Here is a 12354-nt window from a genome sequence, read left to right as displayed (position 1 = left end):
TTTAATTGCACATTTGTGATATTTTTAAATCATGATTGTAATTTGCAAAACTCATTTGTAGAGGTGGTTATAGAGTTAATGTGGTGACAAATATTTCTTAATTATAAAAATATAACATTGTATTAAAATAGCATATAAATGAACATTTGTCTTTAATTAAGGAGTAAAAAGGATTTAAAGTATAAATAACAAACTGTAAACCGTTTATGAAGTAGATAGTGGGAATGTTTTAAATTTTAAATTTGATTGGTGATAGGGTTAGTTATAACCCACTACTTTTATGTATTAAAATAAATATAAAAATCTAGAAAAAAAAGAATGAGAAATTTGGAAGTCATTGAAAGGGTCTCTGCTAAAAATCTCTTCTGCAATTCATATAGATATAAATTAGCATGCAAGACGGGTTTATGGCCTACGGTTTGGTGTTTCCATTTGAGAATAGCAGCAGAAGACGGATCCTTGTACGTACATGTTTGTAGATGTTTCTTGTACCATCAACGGTTCAGTGGAAGTTGGATCAAAAAACAACTGTTGAATAGCCTAGGATGGTAACGGGTAAGAGTGCAAACGAATCGAGTCGAGTCGAACATTAAACTTATCGAGTCAGGCTCGACTACTATACATTCAAGCTCGAGCTCGAGCTCGACTCGACTAAGTAAGAAGCTGGCTCAAGTTCGACTCGATAAGACTCGATCTACTCAATTCAACAAGAACTCGAAATGGCTCAAATTTAGCTTGAAAATTTCTGTCACTAAACATAACCAGTTTATATAACCTGACTCCAATAGCACGTTTTAATCTATTTAATGCCTTGCAAACTTGAATTTAACAATTCCAGACATGAATTAAAAGTAACAACAAACAAGTTCTTCATTGTCTAATAATACATGCACGAAATCAGAAACAAATGTCCACAACTCCACATACATAATTGTTTCACAATTTTTCAATTCAAAGGTCCAACACCTCAAACAAACTCAAAAATAAGGAACAAATAGTTTGAAATCACTCTAGATTAAGTCTTCCAACAACCAATAAAATCACTCTAGATTAAGTTCTCCAGCAACCAATATAGATTACCTAAAAACATGTAGAGTCTCAAGGTATATGTAATAAAATCTCCTTCTAAAATTATATAGATCATCACCGACCAACCTCTTGATTCAAAGTTTGAGCCGGGGTTTGTGTATCACCTTCTAACTGCTCTTCTTCACTTCCTAGTTCTTCATCTCCAATGGAATATTCTAGCTCCTCCTCATTGTTATTTCCGGCAGAATCACTCGCCGATTTAACTAGTTATAAAGAAATATCTTGAGGAGACATAGCCATATTGTAGTTGTGCCTAAATTCCAAACAACAAATAAAAGTAATTTTTTTTCAACACCGTTGGGCTTGGTAAGTAACAAAATTGCAGGTTGAAAGTAAGCATAAACTTTTGCAAGAACTTTCAAAAAGTGATGGAGAAAGTAAGCATAAACTTTAAAGACATGAACTAGCCTTTTTGATGTCTTTTGCAAGAATTTTCACCGAGAAATACAAAGACCAAAAAAGTGTGGTCCTTGTCATTTTAGAAGTCATCATTACAATACATCATTACAACACCATTTTAGAAGTCATCGTTACAGAGACCAAAACAGTATGAAAACTACAATGATTCTAGTCGTATTATTGATGGAAATTTTGATGGTATGCCTAGTTAAGTAGGGGTATTTCGCGAGCACAGGAGCCTTCATACATATGACTCGAACTCGACTCATGTTATAAATGAACCGTTCGAACTTGATATTGATCGAACTCGAGTCGAACTTTGATCGAGACTCGCGAGCAGTTCAATTCATTTGCACCCCTAATAACGAGATAGTGTGCTCGTAGGGGCCTAATAGGGCGGGGCAGGGAGGGGGAGTGGGAATTTTTTCTCGTCATTTAGGAACAGGGCAGGGGACGGGAAAGTATACCTCCGTTCCATCCCCGGCCCGCTACCCGCTAAAATATATATATATATATAAATAAATATAGGGTTAATATCTGAAACCTCCCTTGAGGTTTCTTCTAATTACATCTAAAACCCCTCATGTTTTCGAAATCACACTTAGCACCCCTGGAATGACAACTTTGGTATCATTGTCAGCCCCTCATTATTTTTGTTCCACTTTTACCCTCCTTATGAACTCTATTTATGTAGAGTTAATTTCGGAAACCTCCCTTGAGGTTTTCCCTAAATTATGTAAAACTATTATGTAATTATGTAATATTTTTTGTACAAAGTGTAATTCTAATTGAACTATTTGTAAAATTTATCAACACAAATACGATTATTACATATTGGACTCATATGTACACTAACAACTTATCACACTTCTATTGTAACGATGTACAAGAAATTTACATAAAATTACAAAATGTTCAAAAAATGTTACACGATTTAGGGATGGTTGATCTAATAATTGTTCCTATCCCACTCCCTAATATTAAATAGCTATGGAGTTTCCAGTGATGTTGACTTTTGGCAATGGACATAGTGTCATTGCCAAAATTGCAATTTCTAAGTGAATAATAACATAATCTAAAAGTAGTTTAAAGATGATGGGAATTCATGAGTATATAGCATTAGCAATCCATTTTTACTTGATAATAGGGTATCGCAATATTAATAACTTACAAACCCCATTCGACTAGGATGCACAAAAAGCTATTTATACTACCTCATTTTCAGAAAAATGGAAGAGCAAGTTTATTTACAACTACAGTCACATATTGAAACTATTGTTACTATTATGAGAATCCATAGCCACATTTTTTTTTATCTCCGTTCAAATCAATGTAACATTTTTTAAACAATGTGTAACTTTATGTGAATTATTTGTAAAACTTAATAATAGAAACACAATCTATTATAAAGATGTACAAGAAACTTACATAAAATTACAAAATGTTCAAAACATGTTACACTGCTCAAGGACGATTTTGTAGTGTTAGAAAAGTTGGAGGGATGTGAGTTACATAAATAGAGTTCACAAGGAGAGTAAAGGTGGAACAAAAATAATGAGGGACTAACAATGATACCAAAGTTGTTATTCCAGGGGTGCTAAATGTGATTTCGAAAACATGAGGGGTTCTAGGTGTGATTAGAAGAAATCTCAAGGGATGTTTCTGATATTAATCCATAAATATATATATGTATATAAATATATATAATATTTAATTTAATTGGTTACAAACTCATGATAATGATATTATTAGTTATATGTATTATCTAATATTTATTAGTATATGTAATATAATTAATATTATCAATTATACTAATAATTATATATGTCTATTAATAGAAATTATTAATCAATTATACTAAAGTTACTAATACATTTATACTAAATTTCTAATTACACTTAATACAATAGCATTTTTTTTCTAAAAAAAAAAACACAAGTATAATAATAAATTAGTGATTGTATTTATGTCAAAAATGAAAAATTGACTACTTTAATTATATTTATTTTATCATATTGGATTGTATTCAAATAACTTTCATTTGATTGTTTTTATGAGTTTCAATTATGAAATTATAATGAATAATAATTTGGTGATGTATTGATATTTTAGTATTTGATTATTTGCTAAAATTTAACTATAATAAAATTATATAACAAATTTTTATTATTACCTTCATGGAAAGCGAGGGTGGGGCGGGAAGAATTAATAGGTGGCGGGATGGGGGCAGGGGCAGGGGATGCGTTGCCATCCCTGCCGACTCCTGGTACATTTCCGGTCTCCTATCAACCAACTCATAATTGCTGGTACTACGTTATCAATATCATCTGGTAGTTACAAAAATTATTACCTACTTGGTAAATTTAATGATAAATGGTACTCAGATTGACACTACTATTTGTCAACTCTACTCCTCATTTTCAAGATGATGACTGCCGAGAAAGAGAGCTGAAGCAGCAGAGCCGAACTTTCCTGTTTTTACTACTCCTTGCCTCATCTCCGCCAGCATCATTGGCATCAGGACTAATAAGTATATTCTCTTCATTCATTGTCTTCTCCGCAAGCGTTAATTCCGTTCTCTGATTTTGAGATGAGAGCGAAGCAGCATGGTCAATCTCACGAGGACCAGAAACATTCTCAACAGGCGATGCTGGAGCTATTTTATTATGGTTGGCATCCCTGGAGTGCGTATGTCTGATAATGGATTGAATAAGTGGAATAAAATGATAAATCAATGGTAAGAAACAAACTATTGATATGAAAAGAATACCTGATACCCCGGCTACTGGAGCTGTTCCTGGGTTCATCTGCAGCAATCATCACTTCTGGATCTTTCTTTTCTGTTGGCTGACCATGTGTCTCCACATTTTTGCAGATATGATCAGCCTCTGAGGGGACCGCCTCTTCGGCCTCATTAATTTCCAAATTTTGTGATTCTTCTTTAGGGATGCCGGGCAATATCCTGGTTTCATCATTTGATCTGCATCCCTGGAAAACAGATATTACATCATCCAATATTCTCAGAGCTTGTTCAACCTCCCGGCGAATAACTACTTTCTTATCGTCAGTCCAAAATCCAGAATCAATTTGATTCGTGGGCAAATAAATAGATCTATTGTGATCTAATTCAGCTAAACATCGACTTTCTTCACTATCATTTTCCTTAATCTCCTCGATCTCACCATGTGATTTTCTATCTTGAACAAACGAATCCCCAGCTTGGGAATTAACTGCAAGCTCATGGTTATGAGCCATCTCTTGACCACTTCTAAATTTTTCTCTCTCTTCTGGTTCTTCTTCAAGCAGAGAGGCTGTATCATTATTCATTTCTGGTTGAGGAGTCTTGGTAGGTAAACCATTTGAGTAAAGGGCTTGACGAATTCGAGCATACAGTGGATCTTTCAAAGCATTGGCAAAATCTTCATCACCTTTTGCAACTGAAGCAACTTCCTGCAAGAGTTCCAAGGATTATGCATCTGAGGAAAGCAGATACTAGGCACCAAAAGATCCAAACCCAACACTGAAAGTTAAAACTGCAAGGACTTGTGCACCCTTTTCAAACTCACTGGGCAAATGATTTGGCTTTGGGATAAAAGGTCACAGACAACTTCATCTCTTTACCATTACTTCAACCAGAGATCCTACTTGGCAAGAGATGCACTCAAAGTACCAGGCTTGCGGTAAGTTTTAACTTTAGCTATGTATATGCATACAGTTTCAGGATCCTACGAGTAACATTAGTAAGAATTTGAGAGAGGAACTATATGGACCTCCTAATCACAATAAGAGGCCCTGTTCATGCCACCATTAGATGAATGTTCATGAAAATATGAAATGCATGTGTCACCAATAGGAATGCAAGTAGAGACTTAAATTGTTTTAAGAAAGATATCTCTAGAAAAGCATTACTGACCTTTTTATAGAGCCTGAAACCACTTCCTATGATCTGCCTTGAAACAAAATTAATGAGTGCTGGAGGAACAAAGTCCAGTTTAACATCCACGGTTGCTATGGACCTAGAATATTTGAATCAAAGAAAAAAATTGTAAGCCAGAAACAGAAAACTAAGTTAAGCATGAATATTAAACTCAAGATGCACTGAAATATAAGCCTTTTTATAAACTCAAGATACATGTGATCTTTTCATAAACAAAATTCTTTTTCCACATGTTTAAACACTTGAAGTAAAATTTCATAAAAGTAGTCAAAATGCAGTTGCCATGTTGGTTATACATGCGTAGATACACAGATAGATAGATTCATCCTTGTATAATTAAATCCTCATGTCAGATCTATTATGTATTTCTGAATTCTTTCTATCATGGTCCTCCAGTTATGTAATTAACAAGTCATTTATCTTTCAGGTCATGGAATAGAATTGATCTACAAGCAGCACTTAACAGTACCAAATTTTTATCTATCATTCTATAATAAAGGTACATGATATTTAACCAAAACTGCTTACCGGAAGTAAGATCTATTTGCAGAAACTTTCTGTAAAACACCACCTCCCACCACATCAATTCGGACAACATTTTGTGCATCAGGTATCCCTTCCCGAGCGAAACCATGAGTACTTGTATCAATGCTTTCCAAGTCAGATATCTGAGTAGACAGAAAAGTGCAGTTTAAGATACGGTTCAAGAATAAGGGACCCAGAAAAGCAAAGGAGAAAACACAACTTAGACAAGATAACGTATTGTTAAATTCCTACCGACTTCAAAAGCCCAACAACCAGATCATCTTGTAAGTATTCAAACTCAAAACAATGGACTAGAGCCTCCCGTGTCAACAATGGCCATGAAATCTTCACTCTTCCTTCCAAGTAATTGAGCACATCAGAAGGCAAGGTATGACTTATATAGAGCAACTGAAAATATTTGGTTTTACCTAAAAACAAACCTCACTAAACATATCTGTTCACCAATTCTGACCTTTTGCAGACACTGGGAAGAGATGATCTTGAAACTTGGAATGCTAATCTGTGGCCACCTGGTTTAAAAGATACAACAGAATGATGTTATTACAAAAATTCAAAATTGGAGCGGTAGAAAGCAGACAAAGATTTTGAGTAATGTTAACCACATCACCAGGTTACAATAAACCAAAAAAAAAAGAGTCATTTACAGAACCAATGTACATAAGTTTCAAATACATCCAATAGGAAATGTAAAAATTTATTATAAAGCTATTACAGGTTGATTAGGGATATAGCATAACTGGATTGCAATATCTGATAGTACTAGATGCATCTTTTCCTTTTCCCCTTAACCATTTTTGTTTTCCCACACCTACTGCAGGAAATTGTTAGGGAAGAAAATGCTAAAGCTCATAACTTTAGGCAATATTAGGTAATTACTTCAAAAACATTTCAACAGCCAAAAGGATGAACAGGATTTGATTCACACAAGTTGTCTGGTTGTACTCCAAATGTCACTGGCTTAGAATCCAGCGAGCATGGTATCACGTCACTTTTATTCTAAGAGCTACCAATGTGCTTAATGAATTCAACTGTACTGTTGTAAATGCAACAGCCAAGCTGCAGCTCAAGCATATCAGATGCTGCTCCTTTCATAGTTTGTGGTAGCAAAAGCAGGTGTATCCCTGCCTAACTCTGCTTACCCAGTTGAGATGATCTTTTCAGAACACTAAACAAATTTCAACAGGTAACAAACCCAAGATTGAATAAGCATATCCTGTGTCATTATAATGTTAAACAATGGCACATATATCTGGAAGCAACCTTTACCATTTTTGAAACAAGCCCACCTCCCATGTGATGCATAGACCTGCAAGTGAATAGAAAAACCATTTGAAAGTTCTCAATAGCAATCAACACGGAATGTGGGACTCAACCAAATGTGCATTCAACATGGAAGAAGAGGGAGATCAGTTCAGCAAATTAATGTAGCTTACAAACATCTAAAGGCCCATCTACATAGCCTTCAACAAGAAGGGTATGAAATGGAGTGCCTTCTGGTCCTTCTCTATACATAACACGAAATTCTTCAGTATCCTGTTTCACCTGACAAAATAATATGGTAATAGTATCATTACCACACTTCTTTTCACCAGAATGAAAACTGCAACCAGGAACTGCAAGCAATATGAATAGAGACATACTTTCCAACCACGATGTGAAGCGTCACTGTGTTTTGACCTCTGATCATCCACAGAGGCACTCCTTAACATTCCCAGTAAATGTGAGACTTCTTTGGTTCTCATTTCTGCAATATTGTCGATATAATCTACAAAGCATGAATATCAATGTTTAGTATGATTTAGTTGCATAAACTTTAAAGTGAGCTAAACTATTGGAACTTAAGATTTTGGAAGAGAAGCTTCTAACCCCAACCTTCATTCTCCACTTTTGATGAACGTAAAATGTGATCTTTAACGAGTGTCCCAAGTGTCTCCACGTCAGTAAGATCATGAGAACAAAGTGTTTTATCCAGCCTATCTCGGTAAAGTGAGATGCCACTGTCCTCCCTCATTTTTTGCTTCACCAATTAAAAAGTGATATTCTTCTCAATCCTTAAAGAGGCAAACCAGATACAGCTACGAAGAATTATTAATATTTCATTTGAACACTGTAGCATATGAATCTGTGTGCTACATAATGCTGAAGTACAATTTGCTTTTGTTCTACTTCTTCCCCATAAAAGCAGAAATGACGATTGAATACAACAATCAACACATCATTGATTCAAGAAATACCATCAACCAAGAAACCGGCCCCTCAAGTACTAAAGCGTTAAAGAATACATCCATTTGTCATATACTGAACTTCCTAAACATACTAAATAAATGAATTGGCAGTAAGCTAGCAATTTGTCGCCCAAACTTTCTCATTTGCACAAATTAGGAGGCAAAAAAGGAAAGAGACTGAACAATAGAAAGATTAACTATAAAACGCCTAGAACGTATAATCATCTATAAAAATATTTCGGAAAAACTTTTCTTTTTGCCTCCATTCTCTATAATCCGGGGAGAGGGAGGAAACAATATCCAAATCTTAACTGCAGTAAAGACGTACATAGTGCACAACAACCTCAAGTTGCAGCGACAACCTGATTCCAAACAGCCGCAAGTGCAACATAGTCAAAATAAGCATGAACTAGAACCACAAAAGATAAATAAAAAGCTGACACTTTCAAAACTTTCAACCCAGAACAAATATATATCTTTAAAAAGATCAAAAGCAGTTGTATAATACTGAAAAGCACCAAACCAGCTAAAATATGCATGTCTGAAGACAGAAGTATTACCAAATTAAAGACAAACTCACATGCAATTGATGAATCGAGAAAATCAGGTAAAGTTTTTGGTGTAGTAAGTTCTGAAACAGGAGAGCATGACGCACAAAGAAACTTGTGGCAACACTGCACGGTTGTAGATCTCGACAGATGTTTTAGGCAAAAAGAGACAAGATCAGCTGATACGAGACCAACTAGAAGGATATGTAACATGGGTTTTTCTTGAACACATCGAATTCAAAGACGGACAGCAGAATCATCGTCAAGTGTTAGCGAAATCTCATCACATCTTCCAAAATCTATCAAGTTAGAGGCAAAAAATAGAATACAGCCCGATAAAATGAATGTTGCACGGCATGGAGTGGAGTTTGTTAAAGAAATGAGGGCAGTTGGGCCCGTGTTCTACAAAAGCACAATTACTTTTGGAATCTCTGCTTCTTACACCACATTAATTATTGACTTTCATACGCGTTTTATTTTTTTTTCCTTTTGATGTAAATGCGGTCAATTGTTTGCAATCATCTCTAACTAGACAGATCACAGTAGTCCCTAGCCCAGCCCCTATACTTTTTTTCCCGTTCAAATACTATGGAATAACTGAAGTGGATAAATGTCTCTTTTACTAACATACATGCTTGCTTTTACTTTTATTGCTGTATCAACCAATAACATATCCCATTTTCTCCATCCTTAGCAGGGTGAAACTTTATCCAGAAATGATTGTTGAGTTCCTTTGAAACATTTCATCATGATTCTTTCCGCACTTAAAAAAATAATTGTGGGTTTTGACCAGGAAAAGAAAAAGAAAAAGAAAACAATTGTGGGACAAGGTTGTCGTGTACGATTGTACCATACGGCTCCTGCCGTAAAAATTCTTTGAATAATAGAGGGAATTAGTTGGATGTTTATCTAAAATTTTACTGTATCGTACTGTAGAAGTTTTTAAAAAAATTTTTGAAATGTGTTTTTTTAAATATTTTTAAGTGTATAGTTTAAAATTTTCGAAAAATTTTTTCGAGATTACTGTAATTAAAGTTTTTAAAAAACTTGAGCAGACAAACTTGACAAAAAAGGGCTTCCAAACAAGGCCTAGATTGCAAGTTAGGGGTTTATACTGGGATAATTTCATAAACCTCTCTTGAGATTTCTAACAATTACAACCACCTCCCTTAAAAATTATGTTTACCTCTCTTGATGTTGTGAAAAAAGTTTTGACAACTCTACAAACCCTAAATGACAAGCGGATGTTAAGGAAAAAGAAATCAGCATTTTAAAACAAATACTTTTAATCCAATAGTTCTAATTTCATATCACTTAATACATTATATTCAATTATTAGATGATTTAAATGAACTTCTTGCTTAGTTTCATAAATAACCTACTAGTGGGGATGCATTTATTTGTTTTGCAAATCAAATAAGGACAACATAGGACATTCATTAAACTTTTGTAATTACATCACCATTTATTATGAAAAAAAAATATTTTTTAGGTGAGGTTTCTATAATTTTTCAAACTTTAATGGAAGTGGCTGCAATCATTATAAATCTCAGAGGAGGTTTTTGCAATTACCTCTTTATACAAAGCTAAACACTTGGGCAGGCTTGGTTTGGTCAAATTTTACCACATCTTTATTGTATCTTTAACGTTTAAATTAGTGAGATGGAATGACAATTTTGAACAATCGCTCCGGTCAAGTCTACCCAAATTTTTGTCTTATACAAAATGCTGACCGCTTCTACCCAAAAAAACAAAAACAAAATGCTGACCGCAAATGGGGGCTTGGACTAAAGGGAACAGACGCGGATGGGAGAGTGACATACAGAGGGCTGACGCGCGTTGATTAGCGAGTTGGGACAGATTTGGGCGCTTCAAAGTCTAAAAACAGAAGGAAATGGACGGTGCACTGCGCCGCCTTTAAGCGGTTGGTGAGCATGATCGATCAGCCACTGCACGTGGCGACTCGCCAACGGAGAGAGTTCTTCACACTTGCGCAGGTCAAAGCGGTGGAATAACATTGGATTGCCGTCTTTGTAGAAATTATTTTGAGGAAAAAAATATTAAAATAAAAGATTGTACTCCTTCCTCAAAATTCTAGTCACACATTGAGAATTCAACTTTTTATATCAATAATTATGTGTTTTTCTAGCCCTTTCGCTTACACTCGCTCCTCCGTACCCTCCAATCCATCCTTCCCCCTTCACTACCAATTTTTTTTTTTTTAGTATAAACAGAAGAACTGTAATTTTTGAATTTCTCTTTTCAATCTTAACCCCTCAAAATTCAAATTTTGGATTTAAATGAAACACGCAGTTGATTAAAAGTAGGGATAATATTGAAAAAAGATATCAACAAAATTTTGTGGCGTTTATCAGACAAAGCATCATGGGCTTCTTCTTTTCAAACGTAATACTACTACAATTTACGCAATACACTGTTCGCTTAATGAGTGGGATTTGTCACGATGGAGTCCCGACAAAGGCCCAGTGCAATTTAGCCTGTCTATCATCTGCTGAAATCTGTCTAGGCCCTCGAAAAACTAATGACCCAACTTTTATTCAGGAGAGGGAAAAAAAAAGGTCAAAAATTTGGTGTGGCACATAAAGAAAATTTATTTATATTTTTAAGGGCTCCATATTATAGTTGTTATAACGATTTTATAAAATTTCTTTATGCTTATTTGGGAAATCTCAAAATTTTCATCATTTTATCGAATTATATTAGTTTCTGATTTGCGCCATAACATTATCACGACAATAACAATTCTCTCCTATGTTCTATGTCAAACAACAGACTTAAGAATCTCCAATTTTCAACGAGTTTCTACTTGAATCAACCCATCCAAAGCCAAGAAATACCTAGCACTCACTATCTTAAAATTCAAGATACCACATAATTTTCGTATTCATTTGCTTTGTATTTATATAAACTCACCCACAACTCAAGTCAAGGCCCCACAAAATGAAAACTAATATAGTTTTTGTCGCTAGAAAAAAGGAAAGAAAAGTCAAGGAAAGTAACTTTTCTATAATTTTTGAATGTTTATTTTTTAGGAAACTTATGGAACTCACCACATAAAAATTTCTTATAACAGTTGATTTTCCTGTAAAAATTTTTCTTGATAAATTGATAGGAAAGCGAGTCATAGGAAAGTTTCAACTAATTAATTTTTTGTACAACTCCTTTCTTTCTAATAAGCTTCTTCCATTCTAAACTTCTACCTAAGTTAGAATATCTTAGAATTTATCATTTAAAAAAACCGGCTTATAGCTAGACATTCTATGCTCCTTTTTTATGTCTACATATCTGTGAAATAACTTGTACACACATACAACCTTATTATTAAAGAATGAGATTAATTTAGAAGTAAACAATTCTTCCAATATGCAAAATGTTATATCTACTACATGTTTTTCTATAAATATATAATGCAAAAAATGAAGAGATTTAATATTGAATATTTTATACTGATGAACACACTATCCAATTCTGTCAATGACTTTCCAACTAAACAAACAAAATAATTTGTATTCTCTTGCATCATTTTCTTGTTAACCAAACACATGTGAAAAAGTTAACTTTCTTTTTCCTCACCTCACGTCACTTTATT

The 12354-nt window shown here is 34.3% G+C and overlaps 1 protein-coding gene across 3 annotated transcripts; it reads right to left on the bottom strand.

Moving 5' to 3' along the window:
* Positions 1-3768: 3768 nt before the first annotated feature.
* On the bottom strand, positions 3769-9391 carry LOC113692314 (uncharacterized). Of its 3 annotated transcripts, none has more exons than XM_072052444.1 (11): positions 8777-9391; positions 7844-8046; positions 7612-7736; positions 7405-7513; positions 7238-7277; positions 6391-6480; positions 6203-6302; positions 5954-6093; positions 5402-5504; positions 4259-4938; positions 3769-4182 (listed from the first exon to the last, which is right to left on the bottom strand). In XM_072052444.1, the coding sequence occupies exons 2-11, from the start codon at positions 7980-7982 to the stop codon at positions 3909-3911; spliced, it is 1800 nt and encodes a 599-aa protein (XP_071908545.1). In that variant the 5' UTR covers positions 7983-8046; positions 8777-9391; the 3' UTR covers positions 3769-3908. The 3 variants fall into 3 exon arrangements, with proteins under 3 accessions (XP_071908545.1, XP_071908546.1, XP_071908544.1); XM_072052445.1 differs by having other exon boundaries at positions 7844-7988; XM_072052443.1 differs by having other exon boundaries at positions 7844-8022; positions 8777-9389.
* Between the last annotated feature and the right edge of the window lie 2963 nt (positions 9392-12354).

This window comes from Coffea arabica, chromosome 6c (genome assembly GCF_036785885.1).
Source record: "Coffea arabica cultivar ET-39 chromosome 6c, Coffea Arabica ET-39 HiFi, whole genome shotgun sequence".
Lineage (NCBI taxonomy): Eukaryota > Viridiplantae > Streptophyta > Magnoliopsida > Gentianales > Rubiaceae > Coffea > Coffea arabica.
This window is presented reverse-complemented; position numbering and strand designations above follow the sequence as displayed.

Coding starts and splice junctions, on each gene's coding strand:
- LOC113692314 (XM_072052444.1), bottom strand. CDS start 7,982: ATGAGGGAGGACAGTGGCATCTCACTTTACCGAGATAGGCTGGATAAA. Junction 7,514..7,611: donor CTTCACATCGTGGTTGGAAA/GTATGTCTCTAT, acceptor TTATTTTGTCAG/GTGAAACAGGATACTGAAGA. Junction 6,094..6,202: donor TTGTTGGGCTTTTGAAGTCG/GTAGGAATTTAA, acceptor CTGTCTACTCAG/ATATCTGACTTGGAAAGCAT.